Source organism: Ptychodera flava, chromosome 4 (genome assembly GCF_041260155.1).
Source record: "Ptychodera flava strain L36383 chromosome 4, AS_Pfla_20210202, whole genome shotgun sequence".
In the NCBI taxonomy this organism is placed as follows: domain Eukaryota; kingdom Metazoa; phylum Hemichordata; class Enteropneusta; family Ptychoderidae; genus Ptychodera; species Ptychodera flava.
Genome location: NC_091931.1, coordinates 11382027 through 11396478, shown reverse-complemented (window position 1 = coordinate 11396478; position 14452 = coordinate 11382027). Strand labels below are relative to the sequence as shown.

Here is a 14452-nt window from a genome sequence, read left to right as displayed (position 1 = left end):
CAACAATTAGCCCAAGACTTCAGCACAAAGTCACACACTACATTACATACAGTTGAATCCTCCAAATATGGAAAACAGTATGGTACATATGCAGCTCGCAATGACCAGGGAATTTAATCACGTATTCGGCCTACGGGACCTTGCCACCAAGTCAGCACAACATGCACACCACACTCTCAATCTCATCCTTGACAATATAGACCAGATAGCCAATTCAACAGCCAGTACCACATCACAGCAAAAGTCTTTGCAACATCCAAAACATCATGAGTGACCGTGCCTCAACAGAAACAAAATTCAACCAACTTCTTGAAGATTACCGCAAATCAGTGTTACCAACAGTGCAAATGTCATAATCAACTATGAACACCTCAACCAAGCAAGCCAATCTGTAGTAAACAAATAACTTTTTCTGTGGTCTCCACACATTGGTGCACATGGCAGATGTCAGCCAGAAAGCGGTCCTTCATGCAGAATTGGGTCATTTCAACAACAACATCCAAACAGCTGCCACACAACACCATCATCCAAACGAACCTGGTACACTCAGATTAATCCGCACATCCTGCAAAGCTTTTGCTAGGAGAGGAGATGAAAATAGCAGACGACATTGACCATTTAAGACATTCATACACGACTTCCTGCAAGGCAACCAGATGCATTCACTTCCACTTTCCCCGTTCCGAGGAAACCGGTTCAATGTACTGTTTGCAAATGCTGCACACATCTTCTTCCTGAAGACAAAGATGAGAGAATATTTGGACAAGGCAGGAACAGAAGGAAACCAACTGTTAGGTTCAGTTCACCATGACCTTAATTTAACACCCCATTCTTTATCGCAGGCTGCAAAGCACTCGGGCTCAATCTAAATTCGTAACTACACCACTTTGGCACATCATTGAAGATTCTAACATTGTAATTTCTGAAGTCTACACATACTACATGTATACACAGCTTTACTTTTATTTGTGGGAAATTTCAACAGATTTAGAAGAATTCATACAAGGTAACCAACAACTGTTCAATACTGTTCTGGTCAAAGATGACACAATTCTGCACAGCCTACTTCAGCCATCTGACTATGACACACAAACCACAGTTGTACTCAGCATCATCATACCAGCCCTTGCCCAACTTATTCAGCGTCATTTCAAAGATTTCCTTCCACTTTGCAAGTATACAAACATGTCTGGAAGCATGGCTGCAGCAACTCAAAGTGTCGACAAATAAAACAAAAGAACCAGAACGGATGTTTGCATACCTTGACCATCTCTTATCAGTGAAACTGAACATACGGTAACAACACTGGCATCTGAGTCGTATCTCATGTTTACAATAAATTGCACAGACCAATGCCTACAAAACAAAATCCTGAAGACTTAGAAGAAATAGTCATCAAGGCCAGGCGAGGAGTCAAAGAGGAATGGAAAAAATTTCATGAAAGAGACAATGAGATCCACACAATCCATACAGCCAGACAACAGGAACTCTTTCAGAACCATCAACAAGCTGAACACAACCATTTGCAAGCTATGGAAAAACAGACCCAGAATATAGTGATTACAGCCTCTGGCAAACACCACTACCTAACTACAAGCCATAAAAGCTCAACTGAGATTCAGAAAGAACATGCTAAACAATCATCAAAGACCCCCAAGATATACAATTTCACAAAACCTGCACCCTCACATACTCATGTATTGTGTCACAAATAAGTTTTTTCAAAAAAATTAGACTTTTCCTTTTTCTTCAAAATTTTATCAATTATGGAGCTGTGAAAATGTTATTTTCCTAATTTTCTTTATAACTAGTGCTCCCAGGTATTATGATTATTGAGCACTATGCATGTTTCTTGTAACCAATTTGCATATCAATAGGCGGCCATTTTAGAAAGTTGGCAGAACGTCCCTCCCAAAAGTACATGTTCATATCACTGTACACCAGCCATTCTGACTCTAAGTGAAATTGTCCTGAAATATGCAAATTTGTATTTTGAAGACAATTTTGTCATTTTGGTCATGAAAACTTGTTCTCAAAAAATACTTGTCTGATAGCTTTGCAATTTGGTATAAACCCTTATGAAAATTTTTAGCCTGCTGCACAGGGTTCCTGCACAGGTGCGGCACTAGTGCAACAGACAATTACTGTAACTCAACTGTAAGGCGACTTTTTCGCATGCAAATTAGCTGCTGCCGCACAGGCACAAGAAATGATGGAAACAGTAACTGTGCAGCAGCTTTGTGCAGGAACTGTGCAGCAATATACAGCAGGTTGCGGCAGCTCTGCTGTAAGGCGATTTTTTCTCATGCAAATTAGTTGCTGCCGCACAGGTGCAAGAAGCAATAAAAACAGTAACTGTGCGGCAGCTTTGTGCAGGAACTGTGCAGCAATATACAGCAGGTTGCGGCAGCTCTGCTGTAAGGCGACTTTTTCGTATGCAAATTAGTTGTTGCCGCACAGGCGCGAGAAATGATGGAAGCAGTGACTGTGTGGTTGCTTTGTGCAGGAACTGTACAACAATACAACAGGTTGCAGCAGCTCTGCTGTAAGGTGATTCTTTCGCATACAAATTAGCTGCACTTAGCAGTAACTGCAGTAACTTTGTGTTGGAAATGTGGAAGCCTGTGTTTGCACAATATCAGTTAAATGCTAGCCCTTTGAACTACAGAATACCTGAAAGACTGTGCAGGAACTTCACAGAAAATTGTGGCATCTTGCAGGACAGCTACCAGGAACAGGTAAAAACTGGGTTCTGATTGCCCCTAAACTCTGGCATTTGGTACCTGTACTAAATTGAATGCTGAGAAAGTTTAGTGTATTATTCCTATTTAACAATTTGACCACCACGGTTTGTCCCATATCCATTTTCTATGGTAACTTAGTTGGATCTGTACAAAGGGAACTGGGGTGAAAGGGTTAAAGAATTGCCGAGTTGATTCCTTTGTGACTACAGAAATGACTTCCTAGGTAAACTGTACTAAAAAATTATACATGTCAGATAATTCTTTCCAATATGTACACCTAGGCTGTAATATGTTGAACATACGTCAGCTTTGACACTGATACTTTCCTTGGTAATTACTTGGCAATTACCTAGATATTTGTTCATTACTTGTACCCATAACAATAGTATGTGAGCATTCAGTTGGTGGAATTGTGTATGGTCATGCACCAGATCCTATGTTGATATGTACAACAACCTAGGAATTTAAGAATTCAATATTATTGTTAAATTTTAACTGTATAGAAAGAAGAGATTATGGAACAAAAGATCACTTAAACCACAAACGTTTATCTAATTCTAAACCATGAACTTTATTCAATTTCTTAAAATTGTTGAAAGTGAGTCAACTTAACTGATTAAATGACTTTAAAGTAGCATATTAGAATGAAATCAAACTGCATAAAATGGCATCAATATGCATTCTCTACATGGTGTCCATGATTCTGTCAACACAAGCCAAGGATTTCAACATAAAAAATATGTCTGTGAATTGCAAAGTTATAAAAAGATGAGTAAACATTCATTTTGGAAGAAATTCTACCACAAAGTAATACCAGACATGTTTACATCGCATTTCATCTGAAAAATACTGTCTCATATCACATGTGTCATGAATTTGTCAATGTGAATAATATTACTAAAGTAATAGTCCCTTGACACATGTAACTCGTGCACTAATTATCTAATGGTGTCAATCTTTGGAATTAAAATTAAACTGCAAAGCTATGAGACCAGTAGTTTTTAACAACAAGTTATCTTGACCAAAAATGAAAACAAATGCCTTAAAAATACAAATATTTCAGCACAATTTCAAAAAATAGCGTCAATTGTCACTGAAGCTACTGTAGACATGAATGTTCTGGAAGAAGTACACAGACAGTACATAACCAGATTCCCAAGTACATTGGGTCTTTTCTTAGGGCAACTATCTGCATAACCGTTTCATTGTGGCTAATATTATAAGTTGGCTGAAAATGGTCCACTGTCTCAAAAACAACCTAAAATATGTATTCTGCTTCAAATTTCATTACAAACTGATAGGAACTACAACTACCGGTACATTATGATCATGATAACGCTTAAAACACTTTCTTGGTTCATATAGGTCATTTAAGGTCGCAGGTAAAAATTTATCCCCAAAAATACAAACTTGTAAGTTTATGAACAGTATGAGTAAAATAAAATGTATCAGAATATCCCTAGGGATTTGTATACAAAGTTTACTATAAAAAGGTAAATTTGAAAACAAAGTATTAAACCTAATTAAGTAAGTAAGCAATTATTCACAGCCTCAATACTGTCTCCCAATTCATCCTGGGTAGGTTTAGGTCATTAAAGTTCACAGACTGAGAAAATGCCTAAACAAGCGACTTAGTGGCCGATATAGCTCCGCTGTGGTTATGTAGATAATAACTATTTTTGAAACATGTTGATAAAGAAGGTGGAAATCTTTGATAGCTCAATGCAGTGGCCAGAAAAAAGTGGCTAAAACAAGCTGCAAAAATACACAATTGAAGATTTCTCATACTTTGAATATATCACATCGGATCATCCCTGAGAACATGTTAACCAAAGCTATCTGATGAGTAGTTTTTTTGAATAAAATTTTCTGACCAAAAATGGTAACAATTGCCCACCAAAATAAAAAATGCACTTTTTGAGAAACACATTTTTTGACCAAAAATGGGAAAAATCGCCCAAAAAATTCAAAATTCCAGATTTCATCATTATTTCAATAAATATCATTTAGTTCATCTATAGAAACCTGTATACCAAATTTCAAAGCTGTCAGATGAGTAGTTTTGGAAATACACATTTTTTGACCGAAAATGGCAAGAATTGCCCCAAAAATACAAAATTACAGATTTCATCATAAATTCAATATATTACTTAGCTCATCTGTAGAAACTTGTATACCAAATTTCAAAGCTATCAGACCACTACTTTTTGAGAAATATATTTTTTAACCAAAAATGGCAAAAATTGCCTCAAAATTACAAAATTGCAGATTTCATCATACTTTCAATAAATATCATAAAGGTGATCTGTAGGTACCTGTATACCAAATTGCAAAGCTATCAGATGAGTAGTTGTGGAAATACACACTTTTGACCAAAAATGGAAAAAATTGCCCCAAAAATACAAAATTGCAGATTACCTCATAATTTTAATAAAAATCATTTAGTTCATCTGTAGGAACCTGTATACCAAATTTCAAAGCTATCAGATGAGTAGTTTTGGAAATACACATTTTTTGACCAAAAATGGTAAAAATTGCCCAAAAAATACATAAATTCAGATTTCATCAGAAAATCAATACATATTACTTAGTTTATCTATAGAAACCTGTATATCAAATTTCAAAGCTATCTAACCAGTACTTTTTGAGAAATACATTTTTTGACCAAAAATGGCGAAAAATTGCTTTAAAAATGCAAATTTGCATATTTCTGCACAATTTGAACAAATCTTAAATAGATCATCCCAGGGACATATGTACCAAATATCAAAACTATCTGACTGGTAGTTTTGAAGAAGAAGATTTTTAAAGATTTTTTTACCAAAAATGACAAAAATTGTCTTCAAATACAAATATGCAAACTTAACCACGATTTGAGCAAATCTGACTGAAGTCACCCTAAGTAAACTGCATATCAAATTTCAAAGCAATCGGACAAGCGGTTTCAGAGAAGAAGAGATTTTTACCAAAAACACAAAAAAATCCCCCAAAAAATACAAATATGCAAATTTCACCACGATTTGAACAAACTTAAGTGACGTCACCTCAAGTGAACTGCATATAAAATTTCAAAGCAATTGGAATTGCAGTTTCAGAGGAGAAGGCAATTGTTGACGGACGATGACGACAGAAAATCAACCTATTTGATAAGCTCCGCGTCGCTGACAATGGAGTTAAAATACAAATTTGAGGATTTCCCAACACTTTGAGCAAAAGATTGATCTCATAACACCAATAGGAACTTTTATACAAAATTACAAAGTTATCAGACAAGCAGTTTTTGAGAACAACTTATATTGTCCAAAAATGCCAAAAAATGCCTTAAAAATACAAATTTGCATAGTTCACCAGAATTTCAAAAAACCCCACTGTTGTTATCCTAGGAGTATCTGTATGCCAAATATCAAACCTGTCTGACAAACTGTTTTGAATAAAAAAATGAAGAAATGACAAAAATTGCTGTAAAAATACAATTTTGCATATTTCATCACAGTTTCAACAAATCTGAGTCAGGTCACCCCAGGTACCTGTACACTAAATATTAAAGCTTTTAGACAGGCAGTTATGAAGAATATTTTTTGCAAAAATAGTCTATAGTAGCTAAAACACTTATGGTGTTTAGAAATTTACACAGAGTTGTTGCTCACGTTTCTGGAAGTATGTGCACGATTACTGGTAGTGCATTTTGAATTGACTGCGATGGTAATATCCCTTTCACTCATTTTTAGGGTGCTGCGAGCATATTCTGTAACCAAAAAGAATAAAGTATTTGTCTTAGTTTTAAGTTACACTGCTTTTGCCCTCATTTTTGTCTCATTGAATTAATAATTTATAGCAAAAACATAAGGCTTTAAGCTAATCTCCCATTCATTCAATATTAACCCCTTGACTACCAAGGCCAATGTATTCCTATATACCAGGCCCCTTATGTAAATATTGAGTTCGAACCCAATTGAAAACTAGCCGTATTGATAAAATCTGGGGTGTGGTCATTGCAACAACACTGCTTAGAGTAAAAATTAAGTAAGTACCAATAAACCATATATTTTCTGAACCAGCATGAAATTTCCCACTTTCTCATACATAAGTTTTGTATTTTCAGGTCACGTGATTGGTCACATGACTCATCATGTGACCAGAGTTGGCAAAGAATATGCTGGAAAAGAATATTTGAAGCATCAGGGCGTGTTTTGAATCCATAAAATGACTCAAATTTGAAAACAGTTGCAATTTTAATGGTATTGTAATATTAACTACCCTTTACTTTATTTATTGGTGTACCTGTTAAGAATTTTCTCCTAAAGGCAGAGTAAATGAACCACAAACATCAGCATCTGACATAATTCTGTATTTGAAAATCAACACATTTTATTTGTAAATACCTTCTTTATGTCTTCCTTGCAGAAACATGCATCTAAAATGGTTATGATTTATCAAAAAATAATTGACAATATTTAAAAGACATTTTAGGGAACAACATATCACATGACCAATTACATGACCAGTCATGTGGCCAGTCATATTGACAGTATGGCTACTATAAAATTTCAATGGGTTATAGTAAAAAATTATAAATCCTCCATTTTCATTACAGAATATTGCTGTTTATAGAACATATTTACATATTAATCATTTGTTTTCAATAAATAAACATTTCATTAGAAAAAACAACTAAAAAACATAAAAATCTTGCAAGTAAATGACATCAACCAGCTTCTGCAAACTGTAAACAATCAGCGCGTCGCTTTTGTGATCAGTTTGACCTTTTAGGGTCGAGGTCACGGGTCACAACCTTTGTTTCCGGATTTTGGCCGTGTTCGGACGTACGGGGGCGCAATCACATTCAGGCCAGGTCGAATACATTTATCTTATTCGCACTGCATGGCGATGGCGAAATTACGGGATTTTTAGGGACAAACACGAAGCCAATACGCCTATTTAACTGTGCCAGATATTTCCGGCACTAAAGGTATATGGTAATTCAAAATGGCGCCGGATATATCCGGCGTTCAAGGTAGTCAAGGGGTTAAAATGGAATGCTTTTGCTACAAAACCCAGCCAAAAGAAAATAAATTCAGTGATCAGATAAAATTGTGTGGTTTCTATGCTTAATTATGACATATGCGTCATTGAATGATTTTGTCCACTGAAAAAAAAATTGGTGAAAAAATGCTGACTCAGCAGTTTTTTCATTATCACATGAATTCACGGCTTTATATTTCAGAAACTAGCACAGTGACCCCAATATTTTATTAAACATTTTGATAATAATGATATATCGATAATGCCCTCACCTTTGGCTCGGGTATTATCAATATTAACGTCATAGACGCCATCACTAGGGCAGGCAACAAGTGGTGATATTGCCTCCACCATCATATGTTATTATTTAACTATCATCCATGCAAGACTTCACATTTACATGTTCAAATTTCTCAAATGAAATACATTTGTGTACTTACTGACTATAGAATCAACAATGGGGTTGTGTTTTAACTTTGTACTGTTTTGGCCAATCAGATCACCCGGCTGGAAAAACCCATCCATTAGTTTCTTCAGCAGAAACGAGTCACCTTTGTTGTTGCATTTTGATGTAACTAATGACATCCACGAAGTATGAATGCATAGGTTGCCACCGTTGTCAAGTCGCTCATACCCTATTGGTATGTCCTCATATGGTGAAACAAGCTTCTGTAATGTAATGAAAAAATCTTGGTTGACTTTTTGATTGCTTTACTTGAAAAAAAAAGTTTATGTTGTAGGTTTAGTGAAACATGCAGTCATTAGCTGGGCCAACTCAACGACCACAACAAGAAAATTTAGCATAACTTGGGAATACTTTACAGTACATCTTTTATAGTACTTACTAAATTTGTAGCCTGGAAGCATCCAGATTTTATACAAGATGTTTTCAAGTTACAGATTTAGTAGTCTGTTATTGTGATCGAATTTAAGCGTTTCCGTCTTATTGACGGTATTTTTTGAGTTGGGGATTTGAGGTCTTTGCTATACAAAGTGTTACATGAAATATTTCATCATTTTTCGTGAATCTTGCAGTTTTATTGTGTAGCTTACACAACCACTTGCCATTCAATGCAATCTTGTAACATGTAAATATGTACAATCTCTATGGTTAAAATGCACTCACATAATCTGCCTTGGGTATCTGCATTCCCCTGACTGGCTGGTAGTAGTAATCATCTGAAGAATCTGTGGTACACACTAAAACTAAAATGAATGGAAAGTACGTTGTTATTAATATATTATTATGTTTGGGTTAATGAAGGATTACAGTGGCAATAGAACAACATTTGTGATTGTTGTTACCAAGAATTTACTTTTCCTGGTTGGAACAGGTACCGGTGATAGTCTGAAAGAGAACTGCATTGGTTTCATTCACTTTCACTCGCTGTGTTATGAGATACATGAGGAGAAATCACCACAAGTGCAAGACTTATCTGAGACTTATCAAAGTTAGTTGACACATGACACACAACGAATGTTTACGTTCACAGCTGATCGGTGGTCGACTGCTACCTTTCGTAAAGGGGAAGTTCACCAAGGATGATTTTTACATATGTGCTAGCTTTGTGGTCACCTACCCAAGAAAAGCTATTTTTGCCATTTATAACTCGTGCGATTTTTTACAAAAACTGATAGAAATAGTACAGGAAGTTGCTCAATATTTTAATCATGGGAAAAAACGCCAAGATTGGAGTTGGCAAAATGTGATAATTAAGGGACCATCTTCCCATGGGTATGGCATTGTCCACTCACCCATGCTTAAACCAGGCTATGCGTATTTACATAGCTTTTGTTTTTACTGAGTATCCTTGCATAAACGATGAATCATTTATAAAAAACTGTCCAGAGTTTTTTGTGTTGCTGATTATTATGTTACTGTGAGTAGACAATGTGGGGACCATACCTGTCCAAAGATGGTCCCTTCCATATCACATTATGCAAGCTCCAAGCTTGGAGCTTTTTCCCATAATTCAAATTACATAATTTCCTGTACTATTTTTATTGGTTTTTGTAAAAAATCGTGTGAGTTATAAATGGTGAAAATCCTTTTTCCTTGGTATATGACCACAGAACTACCACATATGTAAAAATCATCCTTGGTGAACTTCCCCTCTTAAAGTCTCACATGTGTCAATTCTCCTTGCGTATCTTGTTGTGTAGTGGGTGAAAGTGGATGAAACCAATGCAGTTCTTTTTTCGGACAATCACCCCTTCAAGGGTACATTCGCCTTTAACTCTGAAGAATAATACATTTGTCTATTAAATCAACTGGATTATACAAGCATTCTGATATCACCTGGGTGGCCATTTACAGTACTGATCTATTAATTATCATTTCTTTCCTGTAGCATATGTTCCATGAGTGCATATGTGATTCATACATACATGAATACTATGCAATTAACACAATGTAATTATGAAACTTTAATTCATATAATTATTTCTTACCATTTTGACATTTTTCATCATACTTCTTTTTCATATGGTGTAGCTAGATCCTGCTCTACTTTCTGCAGTTTCTGTTCTAGGCTCTGTATTTTTTGTTCTTTTAGAACACATTCCCCACATGTGTCATTAAGCAGTTGTAGGTAGGACCCAAATGGGGTCACTTCAGGTGAATTCTGGAAGTATGAAAATGCTGAATGGTTGGAGTCGCCAGGTGCTGATGTATGTGCAGACTGATGTGGCAGTGTAGGTGTGGACAGGGGTGGCAGTGTACCGGTAGGTGTGGACTGGGGTGCTGATGGTTGTGCAGACTGGTGTGGCAGTGTAGGTGTGGACTGGTGAGGCAGAGTGGGTGTGGACTGGGATGGCAGTGTAGGTGAAGACTGGTATGGCAGAGTGGATGTGGACTGGTGTGGCAGTGTATGTGTGGACTGGGGTGGCAGTGTAGGTGTAGACTTAAGTGCTGAATATTGTGCAGACTGATGTGGCAGTGTAGGTGTGGACTGGGGTGGTGTAGGTGTGGACTGGTGTGGCAGAGTGGGTGTGGACTGGTGTGGCAGTGTAGGTGTGGACTGGGGTGCTGGTTGTGCAGACTGGTGTGGCAGTGTAGGTGTGGAATGGTGTGGCAGAGTGGGTGTCGACTCGTGTGGCCGTGTAGGTGTGGACTGGGGTGCCGGTATTGTTATGGACTGGGGTGCTAATGGTTGTGCAGACTGGTGTGGCAGTGTAGGTGTGGACTGGGGTGGCAGTGTAGGTATGGACTTGGGTGCCGGTATTGTTATGGACTGGGGTGCTAATGGTTGTGCAGACTGGTGTGGCAGTGTAGGTGTGGAATGACATGTGTTACATGTGGGAGTTGTTGTGAATGCAGAGAATGTGGAATGTTGTGAGGCTGATACATGTGTGCGTGGAGGTGTTGGAGTTTGGGATTCTGGTAACATATTGGTAAAAAGACGTTTGGCTTGTTCCAGGGAAGATAACTTTCGTGCCCTTTCTGCTTTCTTTTTCATTTCCTTTGCAGCTTTTGAAACTGTATGAGAGATATAAATATAACAATTAAAGCATTGTTAATATTAGTTCATGTCATTCACATGTACTGTTGATTTTTTTTAATTTTAAGATCATTTAAAAAATATTTTGTTTTGCTTTTCTACTGTATCTTAATAAAGGGGACAACCAGCATGATATAACAGGCTAATATTTCTGTTCATTAAAGGGACAAGGCACTCATTTTTGACATTTTTGGGTTGTTTTAGTTTCTTTTGAAATATTATTTGTGTTCTTCTGCTCACTTAAATGGGCTCAATCTCTGGTTGACACAGCTCAACCCATACCCTGTACATAGACATACAGTAATGCATGATTTCTCCCATTATTTGATTCTTTGGTATATACCAAAAATTGCTGTATAATGTATAGCAGAATTCATGTGTTATGGCCATGTACAAGTTGAGTGTTGAATTGTAACAACTGGAAATTGAGCCCATTACAATGAGCAGAACAACATAAAAAATATTTCAAAAGAAATTGAAATAACTGAAATAATGTCAAAAATGAGCAGCTTTTTCTCTTTATCCCTTTTACCACCATGGTTTGTCCCAAATCCATTCTATGGTAAAGTTGGACCTCTACACAGGGAACTGGGTGGGGGGTGAAGGGGTTGAGGTGTTAGTGATTTGAAAATAGAAAATGAATTATTTTGACTTGGTACAGATTGTATATGGTACGGAAGTAGCATCATCATTAATCACAATTCTAGAGATATAAACCTTACTGTTGCAACATATACATCTGTGTAAACTTTATTTATCTGCACATCTCTGACATCAGTGTCCAACAACAATCAAATATTCAAATTATATTAAAACCCCCTTAGGCCACAAAAAAGATAAAATTTGTTTCTGGTCATCGTGCGCATCATTTCAAAATTTGTTCGTCAACTCTTTTTTTTTCCTGTTTTTCATTTGCCCCTATGGAAAAAAGGCGAAAAAATATAAAATCCATCAAAAATTTAAAAAAATTGTAAAAAAAATTGCGTCGCCGCATCATTTTTGCCACATGTCAATGAGCAGAAACAATCTTTTTTTGGGGGGGAGGGGGGGGGCTTAGCTGTATCTTTTCTGCACTTTGCTTGCCAAAATATATCATCCAATTTTCAAAGGTATATTCTGCATTCCTGTCATTAAGTCATATTACCTCTAAAATGTTAGTTTATCAGTCCTTGGCAACAGATTAGGTATATCTAAGTCAAGCACATATGTGTTTTCACTGGAGTCAGCCGTATTTAGCTTGCAAGTCAAAAATTATTTCATTGTTAAAAATCTAAGTCGTATGACCTTCACTAACATTTGGCCACACTTTGGCGAGAACTTTGGCTAGGGTTATTTCTGATTGATGATATCAAAAATAATTCAAAAAGATGCAGCTAATGTGCCTTTAAAGTAGTATCCAAATTGCATGCATAAAATATGGAAAAACAAATAAAGCCTATCACTTTCCGTTAGAGGATAGCAAGGTAACTTCAGATTTTCTATGAATTTTGAACTCCACTGAGTCAGAGCTAGCATGTTGATGGACAGATTTTTATGATGGTCAAAACAATACCTTGTTTTCCAATCAACTCTTCACTGGTTTCCTTTGCTTTGGTCTTCCGGGCTTTCTTTCTGTTTTCCTTGTTGTTGTTATTGTTGTTGTTGTTTACTTTTGTCCGTTTGTGTTGATTTACTGAAAAGTAAGTAATATAAACAGATTTGATGATCCTGTAATAAACAACTATTCTTTCCTTGATAATGATCTATTGAACTTCCAACACAATATCAAGATGATGGGCTTCAAAAATGAGTAAGTATAGCGCACTACATAAAACATAGCTACCTGGTATTTCTTCTTCTTCAGACGATTGATCTTCAATGCAGTCAGTATGTTGCACTTTTTTCGATTTTCGCTTGGTCTTGTTTACACTGGTGGTCTGCATCTTCATTTTTCTAATAGCTGACAATTTTTTTGCAACCTTAACTAATTCAGGTTCATCAGCACCTAGTAAATTGTAAAAAAATAGTGACAACATCACTGTTCGCTCCCAAAACAAGTCAACAATTTTATGAAACATGGACATACATATACAGACAGACTGACATACACAGACTGGCACAGAGTGATGACATTGACCCCAAGTGTGCCTTGGCCCATGGAGAGTGATAAAGATATAACAAACAGCTGAATGTAATGATAAAATAGTTAAGTATAGGCCTATACAGGCACTGAGTGTGAATACGTTACAGCAATTTGATTAGTTTCTTTTCCTTTTCTACTTCTGTGATAATCTTTAAGACAATCAATCTGCAAGGCAGTATATGTATTGACAAATATGTTATCTTTTACAAGCATACAGTAAACTGTTCTTGATTTTTCATTTACAATATTTGACATAGACTGAAATACATAACATGCAACCAATGTTTACACTTTGCCCATACACCAGATACATGGAGAAATTTCAACATACAATCATCAACTCAGAAACCCTACAGGAAAAAGTAAACATTGTTTTCTTCAAGAACAGCTGGTGCATCCACATCTGGAACAACTTACAAACTAAACCAATTACACAAGGATGATGACACAAGAGATAGAGTTAAATTGTGGTGAACTTGACGACTATTCCTTTCAAATCCTTACCTAACTTGACATCTTAAACTAAAATACACTGCATGGTTAATTGCGCACAAACAAAAATACATCGGGGTGGACCATTTGATAAGGGACGGTGTCTGGATGATCGATGAGGTACATTATCTTTTTTTATCCGATCCATTGTACATTCTTTTTTCCCCACTCTCACACCTTTTCTTTTTGTCAAACCTCTGGCTGAATTTTTTATTGGCATTTGTTTGGAATTTTTTCAAAATCTGCCAGGATTTTTTTACAGCATTTCAACACCAAATACAGTTTACTATATCAAATGCTTACTAAATCACCACATTATATACTCTTAGTTCCAGTAGGTATAAAATTACCAAAAAAATCTTAAAAATACAAAATGAAAGATATCCCAGTAAAACTGACAGTTTCGCAAAGTTGCCCCAAGAATTCAAAATTCCGGATTTCAACTTAATTTCAATATATCTTATTAACAAAAACCCTAAGAACCGGTTTACTAAATATCAAAGCAATCAGACTGGTAAATTTTGAGAAACAAATTTTTTGACCAAAAATGAGAAAAATTGCCCCCCAAAATA

General features: G+C 36.2%; 1 protein-coding gene across 1 annotated transcript; it reads right to left on the bottom strand.

Moving 5' to 3' along the window:
• Positions 1 to 10670: 10670 nt before the first annotated feature.
• LOC139130607 (anti-sigma-I factor RsgI2-like) lies at positions 10671 to 11054 on the bottom strand. Its single transcript, XM_070696357.1, has one exon. It carries the CDS (start codon positions 11052 to 11054, stop codon positions 10671 to 10673), a length of 384 nt encoding a protein of 127 aa, XP_070552458.1.
• Between the last annotated feature and the right edge of the window lie 3398 nt (positions 11055 to 14452).